This window comes from Chlamydotis macqueenii, chromosome 7 (assembly GCF_036417535.1).
Source record: "Chlamydotis macqueenii isolate bChlMac1 chromosome 7, bChlMac1.mat, whole genome shotgun sequence".
NCBI lineage: Eukaryota > Metazoa > Chordata > Aves > Otidiformes > Otididae > Chlamydotis > Chlamydotis macqueenii.
Genome location: NC_141562.1, coordinates 21,232,633 through 21,253,573, shown reverse-complemented (window position 1 = coordinate 21,253,573; position 20,941 = coordinate 21,232,633). Strand labels below are relative to the sequence as shown.

General features: G+C 40.0%; 2 protein-coding genes across 2 annotated transcripts in view; both read left to right on the top strand.

Moving 5' to 3' along the window:
• The window catches only part of LOC104473828 (putative lysosomal acid lipase/cholesteryl ester hydrolase), a 177,955-nt gene that overhangs the window by 16,228 nt on the left and 140,786 nt on the right, over positions 1-20,941 (top strand). The window lies entirely within an intron of this gene.
• Positions 2,686-5,592, top strand: CH25H (cholesterol 25-hydroxylase). Its single transcript, XM_010130644.2, has one exon. The coding sequence runs from the start codon at positions 4,199-4,201 to the stop codon at positions 5,021-5,023; it is 825 nt and encodes a 274-aa protein (XP_010128946.2). The 5' UTR covers positions 2,686-4,198; the 3' UTR covers positions 5,024-5,592.

Genomic DNA, 20,941 nt, shown 5'->3' with positions numbered 1-20,941 from the left:
GTCATGAGAGTGCTAATAATGGTCTCTCTTCTCTAGTATCCTATTTTCAAATTACTTTACATGAACCAAATACTTCTGACATTGCTGCCCTGCAGTCGGATTTCGTTGAAATCATCAATGAAATAAATGATGAAGGTTGGATGGACAGTAGCCACACCTATAACATGATTGCCTAAGTCTTATTTTCTGAGGATACTGATTTGAAAAGTGTCTGTATTGTATTCTGACTCCTCCAGAAATGATGAATGTGTGTAGTTGTAGAGGATGCGAATCAGTTTCTCACTAGGGAATTATGAATGAAAGAATTTTAGGATTTTTTTTTTCCTGATGGTTGTTATTTTGAAAATGGATCCTGATAAGGTAAAGCTTGAGAATTAACAATTTACTTTGCTGGCAGCTTTCCATCCCTAGGCAGTGTTGGGAATCTATTAAAAAACCTTTGATTAAGCTTTCTTTCCTTGCTGGCTGGAGAGGTTTTTCAGGGAAGCTTGGCTGGGGAGGTGGAATGTTGGTATGAAAAGACTGATTAAGAAATGTATGAGTTCTGTTAAGAAAAGTGCTTTGTGTTTAGGCTAAGGCTTTTCTTTAAAACTGAAGAGGAATGTGTCATCCTCGGGTACTCAGCATACCTGTGGGCTCGGGGTTCAGGCTGCTTCCCTGGACGTAAGGAGCAGAGCCTTATGTCCCTTCTTTGAATCTCAGGACACCTAAAGGAGACCAGAGGTGGAAAAGATGTAAAGATGTAAAGCTCCCTCCCTTCTTTCCTCCCCCCCAACCTGTTCCGCCTGCAAGGCCTGTGACAAGGCCTGTGCCTGCCAGCCTTTTGTCCTCCTGCAAAACCGCGGGTAATTTGTTATCCCTGAAAACGTTAGCGAAGCCTGGGAGCTGGTTCCTCGCCGGAAAGCGCACACTCGCTCCGCAGGCGGCCCCGGGGCGCGGGGAGCCGAGCTGCCGGCAGCGGGCCTCTCCGCGAGGGGGCGCTGTTGTCCGCGGAGAGGCCGGTGCGGGCCGGCGGCGCGGGGGGGGGCTGAGGCGCGGGCCCCGCGGGCGCGCAGAGCGGCGCTGAGCAGGCTGCCCCTTGCGCTCCGGCTGTGCGGTGAGGTGAGTCAGGGTGCGAGGGCCTGGGAGTTACCGTGCCTTCCCAGCGTGGCGGCGATTTCTGCTAAAAGGAGAGAAGGGGCTGCCTCTGCCTGCCTGCGCTCTGGTCCCTGTCCTGCTTCTTTGCTCCTGTCCTGAACACGGTACCAGCCCTCTTCCAGCACCCTTTTTCTGGCAGAAGGCTCAGCATGCACTGGGATGTTGTCTTCTCTCTGGTACAACAGTAATCCTACCATACAGAGGGGAAGAAGAGAAAAGGAGGAGGGAAAAAGAAGTTTTGCCTCTGCTGCTGTGGCATTAGTTTGTTAATCTGTATGTTAATCCTAGTTTTCCCTCTTGCTAACTTTTCCTCATTTTCCTACCCACTTAAGTGTTTTGTTGTTTCCCTTATAGCTTGTACCTAACAGTGCAGCCTGGGGTAGGTGCTTGCATCTTGTGCTCATGTGGAATCTGTTTAAAACCCTTTGCAGGGCCTCATTCCAAACTATGTGCCCTTCAACCTAAACTTCGTAGCAGGAGTCTTGATTGTTTAAGAGATTAATTTAGAGTCCTGTAACACATGGAGAAGTTTGGCAGCATCGTAAGCTGAGTAAAAAAAGCTGAGGTTACATTGCTGAATTAAGTGCAGAAAGGATTTGTGTGTACTTTGGCTTTTTTTCACATTGTACCTTGCGCTGACAAAGAAACTGAAGTTAGCGGAGCAGAAATACATGATAGGTGCTTTCTGGTGGCTGAGCCAAACAGCTTGAAATCAGTTTCTGGAGAATAAGGGTTTGCCCTCTCTGGTGCACAAGGATTCATTTTTCTGAGCACATGCACTTGCGGAGCCGGACGCGGTACCCAGCTGGGGCAAGCTCTGCCAGCAAAGCCCACCCTGCCAAGGGGCCTCAGGTGGGGTGTGGAGCACAGCTGCCTGCCCAGCCCAGGTAAGGTCTGCTTGCTTTGCTCGGGCTTTATGTTGCAGGATATACTAGTAATAAGAGTGCAGAATTCTGTTATTTTTCCTTAAGGAACTTAAGAATATTTTTCTATGACCTAATCTGCAGGCAAAATGCCTATTCTTTAAATTTCAGTTTACAGGCAGCAGTGGTTCTAAAACTTCTCCAGACTTCGCATGGCTATTAGCCATTAGTTGGAGGAGTGTCTTTAGGGCAGCTGAGCAATTTCTGTCAATCTTCCTTTAGGTAGATTTGGAATATGTTGCAGAATAAATTTAATCTCTGCATAGTTCTAATAAAATAGAGAATCATGTATCCCATCTGGGAGGCTTGATTTCTGATTGCAACTACATAAATCAACAGAAAGCATCTCTCACAAGAATATTTTCAGATCCAAACAGTGACTGAGTTACAAATGCATTTTTCATGTCCTTATTGTCCTTAACGGAGGCCTTCATGTCCTTAACGGAGGCCAGGATAAAATACTATCAGAAGATTGAAACGAAGCTCTTGGATATAGATCCTCATCCATTAAATTAGTGCCTCTCACTGGGTTTTAGTTACACTACATTCAACAGTTTGAATTAATTGAGTTCAATGGAACAGCAGAGAATCCGAAGCTATTTCTAAATTGCATATGCAACAGGTAGAGTCTTTGAAAGCCATACCATACCTGTCTCCGACAAAGAAATTCTGACTGCCTGAATAATAGCACAGATAATATTACTGTTTCCGTAAACTCCTTGAAGTCTAAGGAGACATAAAAATCTGCACTTCCCTAAGAGCAGAATCTCTTGACAAGAAAACAGTAGAGACTGAAAGCAAACTTAAGTATTAGAAGTCCATGCATAGTTCAGAAAAGGTCACTGCTGATTAATAATTTGTAATTATTGGGAAGGAAGGAAATTCTGTCTCCCATTTCCCCCCATCAAATTTCTTTTGTGACTAGCAAAGAACTAAAATCGTCTGAACAAGCTAATAAAGGCATCCAGGAAGTTGAGCTCATTTCCAATGTTAGAATAAATGCTGTACCTACAAAAGACGTGAGTTCATAGGAAGCTGATGGCAAGCTCTTTCCCTAAATGTTCAAAGCTTTGTCTCTTTCTAGAAGTACAAAAGAAGTGATGTCGTAGTGGTTAAATCAAAACCTCCATCGTTTACCCCTAAAATACTTTATCACATTAGAAGTGTTGGGACTCAAGCCTGCTAGCTTCTGTCTGCTGTGTCCTTGCCTTTGATCAAAGGAAGATGCTTTAAAGGCCATGGTTCTAACCAGTGGATCTTTTAATTGTGTAAGTTAGTTTGATACTTGGGTAAAGGATGATTTCCATATCATACTGCTCAAAGAGCTGTGTCAACATGTGGAGTGAGTGTTGTAAAAAATGCAATAATTCTTGTCACTAAGTATCTGTTTGGAAGCATAATAAGATTTTACTTTGTATTCCTCCCAGCAACTAGGGGATATTTTGTTCCTCAGAAGTTTTTGGCTCAATTTTGCCTCTAGTAAGTCAGGTGAATTTTGCCATGTCAAGTAGATACAGGAGCATAAAGGAGATAACGAACTCAAAAGGAGATGGATACAAGTCACAGCCACCACATTCAGACTGGGAGCATAGTGTAGGTCTCCTTAAGGTTTTGACTTAGCCTGTTGTATACCCAGGGGATCATTAAGAAAATGTGTGTTTGCACACATCTGTTACACACCAAACATCCACAGGTCAGACCTGGGGTTTAGGTACACATATGTCTTTGGTGGCAGTCACATTAAAAATCAATGGTAGGTTTTATGTCCTTATCTATAAAGGAAAAATGATGACACAATTTAGAATTAGTAAGAGCCTGCAGTTTTTCAAGCGTGTGCACTAAGTGGAGTGGAAAATGTTCCTAACTTCTTTCTCTGAAATCCAGTGTTAGCGTTCTGCATTTCTGCTTATTTTTCCTATTGTGCAAGTCTCTTGTAGAGCTCCGGTGATTACCTTAGCCAGCTAATTCTGCTCGGAGATTGTAATGCATTATACTGCTTCTGTATAACAGGATAAGGCAACTTCCTCTTTAAAGTGACTTATTACTAAGCAAGGAGGATTTCTGATGGGCGGGGTTTTCCCTTGAGCAGGCTATATAAAGGCTGGCAGGCTTTACAGACCTCTCAGACTGCCATCAGCATGAACTGCAGCCTGCCAGACAGAGTGCTGCTCAGCTATGCGATGGATAGACAGCGGGACAGGTTGTGCCTTCAGTCCCTTTGGGACTTTGTCACAGCAAAGGAGCCATTGATCAAGTCACCGTTTTTTCCAGTGCTGTTTTCTTTTACAGCATACATGGTTTTCTGTCTTCCATATATTGCACTGGACTTTTTAAACACTAGACTACCAAACTTGAGAAAATACAAAATCCAGCCACAGAACTATCCAACTCTGGGAATGATGGTGCCTTGCATTATTCAAAGTGTGTATCACCATGTTGTTTTGATCTTCCCGGTGACATTTCTCCACTGGTACTGGAGACCAACGAATCTACCAGTGATAGCTCCAGAGCTGCCTGAGGTCCTGCTGGGAGTAGGAGTTTGCCTGCTTCTCTTTGATTTTGAGTACTTCCTGTGGCATTTGCTTCATCACAAGGTGCCTTGGCTCTACAAGACCTTCCACAAGGTGCATCACAAGCATGTGTCAACGTTTGCTCTTACAACACAGTATTCCAGTGTATGGGAATTGCTCTCACTGGGATTTTTTGCTGCTATCAACCCCATGCTCCTTGGATGCCATCCTTTGACAGAAATGATTTTCTTCCTTGTAAACATTTGGTTGTCAGTGGAAGACCATTCAGGATACGACCTTCCATGGTCAACTCACCGACTTGTGCCTTTTGGTTTGTATGGAGGAGCACCACATCATGATCTCCATCATCTGAAATTCAAATCAAACTATGCTCCTTACTTCACCCACTGGGACAGACTTTTCGGGACATTCACCAAGTCACATTCAAATTAGGGATATTTACCTGTGGACAAACTCTTATTTTTTTTACAGACTAAACTGGGACATTAATTTTTCAAAGACCTACAAAAGATTGTATATTTGAATCTGTCTATAAGAGCAATAGCTATTTATAACAAATTCTCTTAATATATGTCTATTTGTATGTATACTTGGAACTGCCTGTGTTAAATGACTGCAGATGGGAGGGTAAATATCTGTTGCTTAAATTTGTTTGAGTCAAAGGAGTAAGGGAAGCATTAAGAGATATTCTCTCTTCTTTGCTTTTTTTTTCCAGCTTTCATAAAGTATATATTGTATTACTGTATGATGTTTTATACATACGCCAGAACAATTATCTTACTGTTGTAGGATGATTTATGATGTAAACAGAAAAGGTACACATAATGGATTTTGTAGAGTTTAATCTGACAGATCATATTATTGCACAATGATGTTGTAAAATATTGCTGCCAAAAAAAGCTAGTTGACTAACTGTGCAATAATTTTGATATTTATATTTTAAACCTTGACATACTGTCTGTTTTTAGTAGAAAATAAATATAGTAATTCTTTTACAATTATATTCTCTTTCATTGTATTCATTCCTCTCTTAATATTAGGAACAGGTATGATTCTTTTTGCATAGGTGTCATTTATTTGAGTTTCACGGTTTCTGACTTTTGTTATTAAAATATTTTCTTGTTACTTCAAAAGTGAACAATTTACTTTTTTTTTCTCCAGAATCACGTGTTATTTTTAAATAGTTTTCAATTTTGTAGAAATAGAGCATTGAAGAATGCAGTTTAAAAAGCCACAGTGAAATGTTGTTATTACATTTATGAGAAGCTTGAATAATTTTCAGTAAATTTATGGTGTGAAAGAAGAACATTAAACTTGATAGAAGGGAGCATTGGTACTTCAGAACCACATCAATTAATTGTTACTTGCATGAAAAAAACCTGTCAAGGGATATAAACAGAGTTTCTACAGAATAGACAATTCTTTCAAGCAGATTTCAGAGAAATAGAATCAAACCTTTCAGGATCCTAAACAAAATGGCTACATGTTGCTCGAAGAACAGTTATATATAACACGTTGCCATATATTCTCACAGAAGTCACGCTGGAAAAAATAAGCATGAAGAGATAAACAGGTCTTCCATGTCTCATTCAGCAGAGATCCATATGGACTTCTTATGTCCACTACATAATGACTTAATGCTTATAATCTTCTGTCCTGTATTACTAATAAACTTGTAAGGATAGTAATGGGGACAGAGAAAGTGCAAATAATGTAGAGAGAGTGTGACGAACACTTATGCATCATCATCCAAAAATGTCTTTGTCATTATGTTATGTCTAGAGGGTTGTGTGACCTTACAGAGGCTGTTTGTCCAGGAGAAGAGAGAAGCCTTCGTATTTCCAACAATGTGAACTTAGAAAAGGAACTGCACTTTTGGACACTGCATCTTTTTGATAACAGGAAATAATTTTCATAAACATCTTCATAAATAGTATGAAATGCTGCAATCTTAATACTTAACTGCTCCCTCTGCTCTCTGGCTATCACTGAAGAGCAACCCGTCTTTTCAGTGGTAAGAACATTACACATCCTGAGAGCAAAAACTGAGGCTTAAAAGAACAAAAAATTGGAATTTTTTGCCAGGCATCTATTCAGCTGGAAGAAAGAATGCTCAATCTTTCTGATTATTATAATAAAAAAATAAAATTTTGGGGTGTGCTACAAAAAGAAGAAAGTATTCTTTCTTTCTGCCAAATGCAGGAGGCAAAATACAGTCTCTGATTTCTTTGAGCTGTTTAGCCCTTTTGAGGTATTCCAAAGTTACTCTCTCAGTTCTAGAAATCCCACTTAATTGAGCTTGGCAAGTACTGAACATCTGACAGGGGTGCTCTGTGGTTTATACCCTATTCTATAACTACATATTGTAACTATGTACCATAACAGTCTGTTTCATGTGCTATTGGCTCTCTAAGTCAAGGTTAAGCCTAACTGCTACTTGGATATGTTGCTATAGGAAGCCTATGAGCAAATCCCACAAGAAGAGTTGTAGCTGAACCCATGGGGATTATTCTGCTTTTTTTTGTGTGAAGCTTAGGAGTTGATATAACTAATGTTTTACTACTGGAGAAAGAGCCCCAGTCAGCTGCAGGCAAAACTCTGCTTGCTCTTGTGAAGTCAAGTGAGATAGTCTTGTTTGGCATTGACAGCGTAGCACCACAGTGGTGGGGATGATCCAAGTGGTGATGGAAGGAGACAGAGTACTGCATGATGATCCTGGCTACTCCTCTCTCCCTCACATCCTCAACATTTGCATGACTTCAGACACACACCAGGAATGTATTTCCTCAAATATGGAATTTCCCCCAGGTTATATCTGTACTGAACCTCTTGCCAATCAGACCTGGAATCTTGATTTAAAGGCTTGTTATTGCATGAACTTGGAGTACTAAAAAAAAAACCAAAACACCAAAACTTGTCAAATGAAAATTTGACTAGTACATGTCTGGACTGGCTTATTTGAATTCCATGCTAGAAATACGTATGCTTTGTCATAATGACATAATCCTAGCATAACTTGTCCCTGTTTCTCCAATGCTTTGAAGGTAACCTAGGCTCTAAACTGTGAGTGATCGAAACCATCAGTGTATTGTGTGTACTTTGAAGCACTTTCTGTAACAGTGTACTATAATATAACTTTAGGTCTATGTATGAGAAAAACTCATGAGCAGAAGATTCAGACAAACATGTAGCTTCAGTGGAAAGCAAAATATAGACAAAAACATATACTGAAGATAAAGCAAACAAGAGTTGTTTTTTTTCCTGTTTTCATTGAAAGTTCAGCATATACTGTACCACTGAGCGTGAGAGCACAGTGAGGTCTGTGAATTGATGGTGCTGAGATTTTAAAGCAGGATTTTACAGATGTTACTTCCTATATTTGCGTTTCCCCATGGTCTTTACCACAAAGCCTTTACCAGACAAATGAAACAGCATGACACTCTATTTTAAGGGTTTATGTCAGAAAACCAAAATCAACTTTCTCTCTTCTGTTCCAAAATTCTCCCAACTTCCTTCCTCATTAGAATGTGACACGATGTGTCACACAGACTTCTTATCATCTAAACTGTCAGAAGCTCATCTGTTGTCATTTGTGAGTAAATAGAGGATGTTTGCACAGACCTTTGATGCTATAACATGATATTTTTGATACTGCTAATGTCCACTTTATATTTTTTAAAAGCCTAACTTAACAAAGTTCAAAGAAGTAAGATTTTATGCATTTCTCTTTGTAACTGTATCTTAGTTCTTAGGCACATGGTTAAATACTGACCTGTTTGTCTGATGTTACAAATTACAGGAGTTCCCAAATTCTCACTGACAATTTAGCACTATACTTTCCTTGAAATTTAGGCTGAATCTTTCAAATGATACCTGGTTTGGCCATTTGGTGGTAACAGTATACAACACTACAAAGGGACAGGTTTTTGCTTAATGGGTGTGTTCTCAGCACTGCTGCAAAGTGTGCTCCTCAGGTGCTCCGGAGAGAGCCCATGAAGTTTAGAACCATGCTGAGTCAACATTCACTTCTGGAAAAGGCTTTATCCTTATTCATGGGGATCAAATGCAAGTAGTTTACAGGGGAAAACTGACCCAGTCTACGGTTTACAGCTATGATTTTTTATGATTTGAGAAATAATCGATGTCATTAATGGATCTAGTGACTCAGTTAATTTAGTGTGTTATCTGGATTAAATGAAAAACTAGTATCTCTTTGGGCTATGAGACTATGCTGTTTCTAAATTAGTTTTGAAGCGATTTGTAATGACAGAACACTTAATTGTCATCCATTGCCCCTCAACGTTATTGGAAGGTGTGAATAACTCTTTGATGTGGCTTTATCTTAGTGGACTCAGCAGTTTTACTTATTCTTGCTTTCATGCGCAAGTATTAAGCTTCCACTATTATCTACCTACACCCATACCAGCCTTTTTGAACCAGTTACGGTTCTGTATCTGACAAAAATCCGTAATCTTGGAGTTTTTAAAAATACAGAACCTCTGTGAATTTATTCCCAGATTACCTTGTTTGGGAGACTAACCAGTGTGAGCCTACTATCACATTTATGTGTAAACTGCATCTAAACCCCTGGCTTTGTGTGCTGGGCTTGGATGATGTGCCAGTTTACTCAAATATTTAGGCTGGTCCTGCATTGCTCAGTACAATCAACCTGAGAGGTCTTTGTAGCAAACTCTGGAGTTGTGTTTGCAGTATGTTTTTCTCATAAAAACAGCTCCCAAACAATTGTTTTCCAAAACTTAAATGTGTTTCTAATTTATGGAAATTTGCAGTTGCTTAGAACACAGAAAAAAACCCCACACCCCCCAGAACAAACCAACACAAGCATTCCAGACTTTAAAGAAACCAGAACTAACACAGAGAGGGCTTTAGCTGTGGAAAATGACTCTTAGTTTTTTTAACCATTCTTTTCAGACTTTCTTCTTTTTATAAAAATGATTTGTAAAGCTTACTAATGACCTTGTTCCCCAAACTGCAATGATTGTCATGATCAAGGCTGTAGGTATGGACAAGGGGAGGAGAGAAAGGGAAAGGAAAGCAATGTGTCTGCAGCTACTTCCATTCCTGTCCCTCGGACGGAGCCTGCACCGACATACCCTCCTCACTGTGGCACAGATGCTTTCCGCCCTCAGGTTCTTGCTGCTGAAGTGGTACAGACGCCACATCCGCCCACAGCTTTTCCTATCTGTTATCTTATTCTTCCTGGAAATTCCCACAGCAGCAAAACACAGCGACCTGTGAGAGGGAACTCCACCTTTGGTCTACATAAATGCCAGCATACTTTTGTGTCATCAGGTATAAGAGTAAGTTAAAAAACATCTACAGGTACATGGACTGGAGTGCTTCCATGTTCAGTTTTGAGATAACAGGTTTTACACGTGGGAAACTGAAAAGCTAACAAATTAAGCTGGAAGGTTAGTAGGCCAGGCAGGCACAAACACGACTACTTTGGTTTCAGTCTATTGAGAGAAACTTCAATACTACAGGTATGCGATTTTGAGGGGTGAGGGGGGATTTGTTCCCTGTACTTTCAGGGAGAGTTGAGATGGCAGGTACTTTTATTTGTCCTCAGAACTAAGCAGTAAACAATTCAGGAGACCAAATAGCCCAAAGTCTACAATAAGCTATGGAAATCCTGTTCTTAAAGTGAGCAAGATGTACCCTCTTTACCAAAAGGGTATGAAAAAGCACTGCTAGAAATTGCATTGTTGTAAGGCTCTTTACACACCTCTTCAGACATTCACAGAAGCTGTGGAAGATTACACCCATAAGAAACAGGTGCTGGCTTGCATTTCAGGTGTTTTCTCTCTACGTCTTTCCCCTTGTGGGAGAGCCTTCTGTTACCTTCCCACATACCTCTCTGAAGTCCTCTTGAGCCCAGCTCAAAGGTGCAGGAGAGAAGGTTTTCCTCTCCTGAATCCTAGGCCAAGGAGGTCTTGGTTTGGCTCACTGTGCCACTGAAGTGACCTTAACTCATGGTGGGCTTCTCTGCTGTGTAGTAAGTGTGTTTGTGGGTGGTGGTGTAGCTCAAATGCTCCCATGTGTGGTTTCTTCCCTGGATGCAAAGCAAGTGCTGGGTCCTCCAGTGAGGAAACTGAGCAGACTGATGGTGAGTGAAGGGTCTCTGCCTGTTGGGTCAGCTGATACAGAGCTGCAGGATGCAGTATTTGAGGGTATCAAAGTTTCTTGCCAGCAGCAATTCCAGAGTGATCAAGCCCAATCCAAAATCAAAAAGAGAGAGTCAAAAAAAGGAGTAGTGGCTTAGTAGTTCTGTTACTAATGGGGTGAGGAAAGCAAAATAATATTCTCTTTCTGTGGGGTTCATTGTTTCCAGCTACTGTCTTTCCTGTGTTCCCACAACCACAGCTCATCTTGGATTCAGCAGTGTCTGATGCTTCTTGCGACTCACCTCTGGGGCGTTGCTTTTCCAGCTTAAGATGTCTCCATTTTGTATTAGACAGCTTGCACGTTTCCTAAGCCAGAAAGCTGAAGCAAAATTACTAGCTTGCAACTGACTGGCAGGCAATTAGTCTATGTAGCAACACTCTTTTGCAAGTATGATGACTGATAGTAAATTATTTTATCTGCTTAAGTATGATGACTGATAGTAAATTATTTTATCTGCTTTCTAGCAAATCCAGATGCTGTGTTTATAACCAAAATCCCCCTCCCACCACTGTTAAACCTAGGCCCTCAGCCTACTGTTCTGCATCCTTTTCTTTCTGGAAATTAATTGTGTAGTTTAGCCCATATGCTATATGCATTTTTTTCAATTTTTTTTTCCCCTCTCTTTTTGTAACTGGGATTTGTATCTTGAGTAACTGAGCTGGTTTTTTCAGAAGGAATTCCATTTCTCTCCACACTTGGCCCAGCTAGCAGAAGAGCACTTTTTCTTTGAAAGCTATGGACAGCTAACAAAAGAGCAGAGCATGTTCTATGTGGAAAGGTGCATGCATTCAGCCATATCAGCATAACAAGCTGATTCTCTGTTTCATTTCTTTTGCCTATTGAGCTACAGCTTACTGCTTCCCTGCTCTTCTCTAGGACCTCTTAATCCTAGGGTAATGGGAGAAATTAGTGCTCATGTACTAGCACCAGTATTGTTTCTAGAAGTCAGCCATATGGATAAAGCCTAATAATTTGCAGTTAGAACTATTTAAAATATTATTACTTATAATATAATTTTGAAACCCTGGCCAAGCTCTAGGTTCCAGGAGCTCTACAAACACAGAAGAAAAAGCTATTCTCCCAGGAGGCTATAGGGTAGTAAAGACCTTCCAAGTCCAGAAATGGGTTATAGCACCTGCTTCTTGCTGCCAAAATTTCTGCTGACTCCTAAGCATTCTCTGAGGATGAATGATGTTTCTTGTCATTACAGTTGCAGAGAAACAAAATGAAGAATAAAATCCATCAATATACAAATTCTTAAACTGCTGTGACCTGGTGTATTTTTCCAACTAGATCTGAGAGTAAGAAATAAGAATTAAACTTAAAACTGTAGGAGATTTTAAGCTCAAAAAAATGTTATGATAGCAACGGAAAGTAAATATTTACTCTTTCCCTCACAAGCATTTTAGCAGAAAGTTCAATTGTATGATTTACCCTGCTATGCCAAACAGCTTTGTTGGTACCTACACCTTCATGGTGGCTACAGGGAAGTTGTGAAGAACATCTGTAACATGTTTTGTGAAAGCTGTATTCACTTCTTTGTTAGAAAAACTTAATCAAAGCTTTCTCAATACAAACGTCTAAATTTGACTTGGCAGTAAGTAATCCTTTCCTGAAAAGCTGATAGGTGTGTGTTACCTGCAAAGGACTACAAAACATGCAATGGGGCTTTATTTCCCAGTGCTGTTATTACAAATCTTGACTATTTAATGTAGATGTAGCATCTGCTAAGGTTCTAGCTGGCTGTGGCAAGGAGAGGGATTTAGAAGCTCGTTTTGCTTGTTGCAAGACACATGATCAAAGGTGTAAAATCCAGTGTTGTGTAAGGGTTTTCTAATAGTTATTCTGTTACAGCTGTGTACTTACACTGCTTTTGCCTTTTAGTGTAAAAATTCCTGACAGCAGCATAGAAAAAAACTTAATGTAGTATCCAAAGCAAGGTTTGGACTCAACTCACACAGAGGTAACTGGTGTTTAGTCTAACTACCTTTTCCACTGGCTTGCAGGGAAGACCTGCATTTTCATTCTGCTTCGGTGGGAATTCCAGGACGAGATTATTAGAAATGGATGTGTGGCACTTCTGGTGATTGTTCCGCAAAATGTGAGGTAGCTCATGATAGTGCATATACATCCATTATATATGTATTTTTAAAAATGTATAAATATATATTAAAATAATTTCATATATATATATATATATAAAGCCCCATTGCTTGTTTTGTTTGGGAAATATATAAGTATATATATATTTAAAAACCTGTGATGTATAAGGTATGGTGTAAGAAAGCTGGAGATGACAACAAACTTGAGTCATGGCTGGTGGTTTGATAGAGGCAAACTTCTCCACAAAGGACTATGAGGGAGCACTGATGGGGAGATGTGGGCACGCATGCTCAGTCTCGGGAGCAACCTCAGGGTTTTCCCCCAAGTCAAGACATGCTGACAGAGAACAAGACAACTGAAACCTGCGTGGTGGTGATAGGGTCATTTTTTTCTTCAGTTTCAGAAGGAAACAATGGTTACGCAATTGCAGCGTCTGTCAGGGTCTTCCAGTAATTTGTGGACTTGTTACACAACTCAGCAGAACTGGGCAGAGCAGAAGTCCCAAAGACATTAAGTGCTCTCACATTTTATGAAAATCTTTAGCTGGGCACAGGTGAGAGATATTTACACCATTTAATTTACCTATTTACAAAAAGGTAAGGAGGAACCAACCTTGGCTTGCTCTTTGTGAAAGCAGTCTCCTGGCCGGGCCTGGCACAAACGTGCAGCTCCAGTTTAAATGCAGCCTGTACTATCTGGTCTTTAGCTACAGGCCGAATGAGATAAAAGAGCAATGTTGCAGTGTGTGAGTGTGGGAAGTGAGCTTTGGGGACAAAGGAGAGGACTCAGGATTTTGTGGGGCAGGATAGAAAACCTGGTACTGCTGTTTCAGGGAGGACCTGGCAGAGGTTCTGTGGTTTTTGTGTGTAACTCATAAAGACAATAATTCACAGCAAACAAGGATTTACAACTCGCAAGCAATTTCTTTGATTTGAACCTTGCTCCTCCTTCCTTTCTTTTTTTTTTTTTTTTTTTCTTCTTTGTTTGTTGAAAAGTATGAAGATAAATGTGACAAAATCAGGGAGCCAACTCATGATTCAAACTGAACAGTTCTGCAGAAAAGACCTAATGATGAGCTCAGTAGTGTCACGCTTGTTCATAAGACGATGAACTCCAGAGCTGTGACCCTTACTTGAAAAAGGGAGAGCAGCCCTTGCTGGTCAGTGCTGTTGGAGAAGAAATGGTGGCAGACTGACCACATGGGAAAACAAGTGGTGGGAAGCATGGAGTGAATTCTAGGAGGCAGCTCGTATAACAGACATTCTGTGCATAGTAAACACCTATTTGTACTTATTTGTGGAAGTCTATTTGATGGGTTATAGTACCACAAGTTTCTTATGACAGGAGTCTTCTCACCTTTAGCTTTCATCGCAACAAGAGGACTGTCAGTTGGTAAAACTGTGCTGCTGTGTTTCTTGTTTTGGCTCTCACTGCATGCTAACTCAAATAGGGCAATGCATTATAGATACAGTGGCCCTTGAATGATTGAGTGTATTAGCTGTTGGTCTCCCAAAAGTCTGATATATTCACAGTAAGAATATGCTACCTAGCAAGAAGCTCAACCGGTGAGGCTTAATAACAAATCTTAGGCTGGTTTAAGAAAAAAGGGGAGAAAAAGAAAAAAAAAAAAAGAAGAAAAGAGAAAACAAAAAAAAAAAAAGAAAAAAAAATGCCTGTGGATGCTCAACTTCTGAAACCACACCAAGGGTGGAACAAGACAGAAACATGACCATAAAGATCAGTGCTAATTTCAGTGGCTAAAACCCCAGGAGAGTTTACCTAACATTCACTGGGAAAGGTAGCTTCAACATTGACTAAATAATCTTTGTCCTAAAACCAAGTTCCAAAGTCTATGCAAGTTAATGAAGGAAGTCGTCAAAGATGTCCCTGCTCCTTTGCAGAGGTGTTGGACAAGATGACCTTCAAAGGTTCCATCTGACTCTAAGTGTTCTATGATTCTATAAACTTCAGAGACCATGTTATTTTAGGACTGATAATTGTAGCCAATGAAGTTTTGCTATAGAACGGCAAGAGTTCTAAGTGAAGGCACAGAAATGTTGTGATTTAATTGCATGAATATGTACTTTTCTGTATTTTTAATCATCGCTGACTACCAAAAAAATGTTTGCAGTATCATTATTGTAAACTCTTTTTTTTCTAGGTCGATCACTTCTCTTTTAATTTATCTTGTTTAGATGAGTTTAAGACCCAAGACTGCATGATAGTAACATAAACCATTACAAATTCTGGGAGTAAGGACATTAATTGTCAAATGAAGTGGCCTTGTCTGAGAAGGAAAGTAGTTCGCATTAAGTGGAGATGAAATCACTATGAAGAATTTTCCTAGAAATTGCAAATGGCTTTTAATTGTCTCTAAAACTGTAAGATCTTCAAAAATTGAGTAGACTAGGTAGGAAACAGTGTAGATTTAATTCATCTGGCTTTTTCTTCTTGTATATGACTGTCCCGTAGGTCCAAACAGATCAGTCTGTCCCGAATTGTGTACCCTGGCCTCCAGTCTCTTTGACTGTAGCAATCCATGCTGTCCACTCCCTTCCCACACCTGTGAATCCTGTTCCCTAGCAAAACCAGCCCTAGCCTCGTCCATCTTAGCTAGCCTCCCAGTTCTATGACCCCACCTCCAGAAAGCCTCCTTGCACAGGGTAGTTTCAGCGCTTTCTCCATACTCCCCTTCTCCTGCTCCTATGTGGCTTGGTACATCCCTGCATCCATCACAGAGAGAACAAGCCCTGGAGCACATCTGAAAATGAAAACACTCCAGCCTTTTTAAATTTCATTTTTTTTTCCTTAATTTAGTTTCTCTTTAGTATTTTGCTGGCAGCTTGAGCACGTGACAGCTGGCTAAAATATTGTGTTACCAGTTCCAAAAATGCTTCCTCTTTTGCAGATCAGTTGAAACGTGCTGCACTTACTTTGTTTGAGCAATACTCTGAAAGCATTCTCCCTCGTCTGCAGATATTGCATTGATCTGAGTTGTGTCATCCTGGCTGATGTAAGTTGCTTTTCATCTGGAATAGAAAGAATGAAAAAAACCCCAAACAAAAACCCACCACTGAGTGGTCCCTAATCCTTTCTCCCAGGTAGAGGCTTGGTTTTGGCTTGCAGCATATCAAGATGAAGATAAAGGCTCTCCTCCAAAAATAATGAAGTGCTGATGAAGACTTCAGCAATGTTTCCTGTGAGCCGAAATGAACATCTGAATCTGGAAGTAGGGGGGAAAAAATTACTGAAAAGTACAAGGATCTGAAATGTTTTCTGGGGGTTTCTCAACTTTGTAATACAGAAGGGGAATAACAGTCTTTAAGGACAGAGAGCGCGGGATTTTTCTTGTGGTAAAGGGGGAGTTTCCTGTCCACGTGAAATCCTATGTTAGACCTCAGGCAGCATTGTGAAGGTAATAGAACAAAATCTGTGGAAATGTCTAGTCTAAACATGGGGTAAGTTTAATTACCTCTGTCTCTGCAGCAAGGAGAATTGCTCTGTGTTGAATATTGTCATTTTTGTACTTACAGTTCCCATTCATCCCCACTTTCTCTTGGGTGTTCCGCCCCCCCATTCTTTTTCATGATGCCACACCAGTCTGCAGTGCTAGTTTTGCCTCCAAAAGCTTTCTGGTTCTTGGTCAACTTTATTACTGGACCTCTTTTGCAGAGAATGAAAATTGAGAGATCATCAACAGTCAGAAGTGATGCTAGTTTACAACTCTTCTAATTATGCATCCAGGACAATATGATAATGTGTGTAAAAGCCTTTCATCTCTTACGATTTTGGGAGTCTTATTTTTAGCCACTGTCAGTCTTGTCTAAAAAAAAGTCTCATTCTTGGATGCATGCTTTTAAAATGAATGGATAGTTTATAGCTTTTTGGAACATTTTTCTGGAAATTGGGATAATAGAAACATTTTCTTGGAGATCTGCACAACTGAAGAAAATTCCAAACTGTACTGAGGCTGTTAGGTGACTGGACTTCATCTTACTGAAAATGTTCATTCCTGATCCCTTAGGAAGTAATGAGGAACACAGATGCTAAATCTTAGTTTAATATGTTCTGTATCGATCTATGACTGGTACTGCCTACATGTATTTTATTTTATAAGATGCAGAGTGGTCACAGACGGAATGGAAAGGGTGGATTCAACTTTGAAGAGGGTTGTGCAATGCTAATGCACTTGGTCCAGAATTGTAATGAAGACTGTGTGATTTTTCTGGGATTGTGTAGGAAAATTAACCAGTCTGGATAAAAGACTGAGAAGAAAGAAACTTGCAAATGGTCAGCTTCTGGTGATGGACCTGCTTTCTGTCTAGGCAGTGAAACTGCAGCTTGAGCACAAAATGTGTCTAGCATCCAGTTTGACCTCTTTTTCTGAGGACTGCAGAAACAGAGAGCCTGTCTCTCTGCTCCTTTCCTAGCCAGGTGAGCTGAGGACTAAGAGAGTAAAGCTGGCCAGTACTGGGACATATCAGCTTAATGACATGCAAATATTCTGCAAGAAATTAGAATTAGATAAATTGTATTCATCTAATGTAAGAATTTAGATAAATTACATTTCTTTAAAACTTGTTCTGAAGTGAAAACAGGCACTTAGCATTATGACCTCACAGGGACGCAAAGCTCTGGCACTTCATTTCAAAAGTACTTGCTAAAAATGCCTTTTTGGGTTTGAGGTTTTTTTCCCTCTCTTTGTTTCATCCTGTACCATTTTCCAGTACCATCTCCACATTGCTCCTAACAAACAGTTCCACAGACTCCTACTCCTCTGTCCTCAGACTCTTGTTCTCCTCCTTAACATCCCTTAACATCTGCTGTTTTATATCTCAAACTCCCACATCTTCCAGAGCCCACAGTGTAGTGTAGCCATAACTCATGGCGGCTCTGCAGGAGACAGCTTGACAGCAGCAGAGGAGCTTGTAAGGGGGACAGTTTCAAGGCTGGGAAGGGCACAGTGCTCTGGTGTCTCCACCTGCTTCCGCACGGGCTGAACCTGGGCAGAGCCTTGGCCTCCCTCCTCCACGGGCCACACGGGAAGGGGCAGACAGATGTGCAGAGCTGTTTAGAAACAGCTGTGTGCATCACAGAAAAATCAGAGCTTTCTGTGGCTTTAATTGCCTCTGTTGGAAAAACAGTCATTTGGAACCAAACCAAGTGGGGTATTTTTCTTTCCATTTTTAGAAGGGAAATTACATTATCTATTTCTTAGTATTTTTAAGTTTTATATTAATCCAAAATTATTAGCTTAATTTGGAAACAAAAATAAAAGCATTCAATTTCGTAAAATGGAAATGAATCATATAGATGTGTTACTTTAAAAGTTTGATGTTTAGCCCCAGTAAAAATAATATAAATTTCCTAGTTGTTTTCAGTAATCCAAATATGTATCTTTTCAGTAAATAACAGTTTAGTTTTATTCTGAAAAAAATTACTGCTATGTGAGAATTTGATGCATGACTATCTCTGGAGGACATGTTGTCCTATTTAAACCCTGATATCAAAAGGTAGTATGTTTTCCATTCTTTCTTTATATTGCCTTACTCTAGCTTGTCTTTTTGGTATTGAATAGCAACCAGGAATGCACACAAGACATCTATTTTCTGCATATTATTGTGTATATTTCATACAATAACCTCAGTAATGAAAAGCTCTTCCTAGTTGCGCTACTGGTAGTGTGTATTATTTTTATTGAATATTTTAATCCTGTAATTTATTTGGATACCTGATTTGATGTCACCAGAGAATGAAAAATGCAGTCTATTTTGAGGGTCCTGTGCACAGTTTGTACCTTGAATTTACATAAGCTGAAAATAATGACATTCCTATCACTGCACTGTCATTTCGCTTGAGACTTATTTTGGGTTTGGGGATTATCTAGAAGCAAAGGCTGTAAATGCTGTTTCTGTTTTCTAACAGCAAGAGCAAAAACCTTCATCCTGCCACCCCTAAAAGCAGTTGATCATTCTGCATTTTGCAGCTGAATCATCCCTAGTGTGTTTATTTTACATAAACTCTGAGGGTTTTTTTTTACCCCAATTGCTGTGGGTTTTTATACCCAAGAATTATTTTGCCACATACAAAGAAATTTCATTCCTGCTTGCTTAATCTGTTCTGATTACATGTCATCTAACTTGACAGAAGTCATAACCATAGGTGCTAGATCCCGTAGAAAATGTAATATATAATTCAGAATTGAAACTAAATGTTAACCCTTTACTGAAGAGCTCACTAAATCTTGTATGGGCTTGGTTTACAAAGCTCTTTTGTTGAACTCTGTCCTTTTCTGAAGGCCAGTGTAATCTCTAACTGTGTATCGCATGAACAAGGGTGAGACTGAGCAAAGAAACCCTCAGTAACATGCTGGGCAGGGCTAGATTAGAGCAATGTAGAGCCTCAGCCTGTTGGAAATGGGCAGAAGGGGAGGGTGGCCTGTATTCCAAATAACTTAGAGTTCAGCAGGCTAGAATGCTGCTTTCTGCGAAAAGTGTGGTCAGAATCAGAGCTGGGATTCCTAAAGAAGCTCTGTTAATTTTAAAGATAATTTGAATGTGAGACTGAAGAAAGACAGTGTGTCCTGGCATCATTGTCTTTTATTTTCTTCAAAAACAAAAACCGCACCAAAAAAAAAAAAAACCAAGCCTCTGCAAAGGAAGACTTAGTAGTGTTAGATGCTACTGTTTTCCTTAGGGAGGAGAGAGACAAAATCCTGATAGATCATTTTGATTGGGAAACCAGCTGAGCCATGGGGGATGGTGGAGCTGAAGGAAGTCAGACTGGGACTGGAACTGAGCACAGAAGGAAAGGAGGCTGGAACAGCGGGGCTGTAGGATGTGATTTACAGAGGAGGACGAAGATAGCTTAAGGTGAATTGCTGGATCACCAGTGAGACTGGGGAGGAGGCTTGTAACAGCTGGTTACAATCACTACCTGCTAAATTGCTTAAGATATCTTGTCATTATGATACGGACACCCACAAGAAGGAAAATTAAAATATACTGCAATGGTGAGTAATTTTTGAGTGCTTATAGAAGCATTTTCTCACTCTAGAGGTTAGAGATGTGTTCCCTATCAACTCAGTTTAATTAGAAACATTCCTCTTGTATATTAAAAGCTTAAAAGGGGATACTAGAAAATTGTCAAACAAAATAGATGGACACAGTGATCTCATTTGTCCTCTCCGCTAAAAATTGTAAATTCCTTGATGCCGTAAAACTCTGACTTAATACTTCTTGGATAAAACTTTTGATACTTTTAAATCTTCATGTTATGAGAAGTATGGCTTTTATGGCTCCTCACGAGTGTATTGTTACATACATCACTGTAAGACAACAGCAGATCTTTGATGGTACCTAGCACGAGGCCCAGGTCTGCCAGGTAACTTCCCAAAAGAAGAAGCAGAAGATTCCTGTAAGGTTCCAGTGTACTGTGTTTTCCAGACAGCTTAGAAATATTGACAGGAAAAAACAACATATTACTGATAATAAGTATGAGATGACTCATTGTCCAAACATCGGTTGATGCTGGCTGAAAACAAACATAGCATCAGGACCAGGAAATTAACTGACTGTTGGATCAATCTGCTTACAAAGTCCCTGCTGATAATCAAATAGTGATTCAAGATACAGATTCTCAGACTTTTCTGGGGAAAAGAAAATCCTACTGCTTCCACTCTCTAACCAGATCATTTGCTTCCTCACTCAAAATGCAACTCCCAATCAGCTGTCTGTATACATTGATTTTTATAATTTCTTTTCTTTTATTTTATTTTTTCAACAAATAGAACAGCAAAATCCTAAGTGAATTAGTACACATCTGTGAAAGTGGATTGGGTCAACCATCTTCTCTATGGGCTTCTGAAAATCTAGGTCAGAGTGTATTCAAATTCTGACTGATGTAATAATTTCTGGTGGCAGAAAGTCTAATAGAGCAAAGCTGTTTGTACTTGAATGTCAAATCAAATGCTTCCCATACCAAGGGTTTTGATGTCCTCCCCGCCCCCAGTTCCTTCATGAGCAGTGCTGGTAAGGAAGAAGTCTGGGACACAGTGTCTTC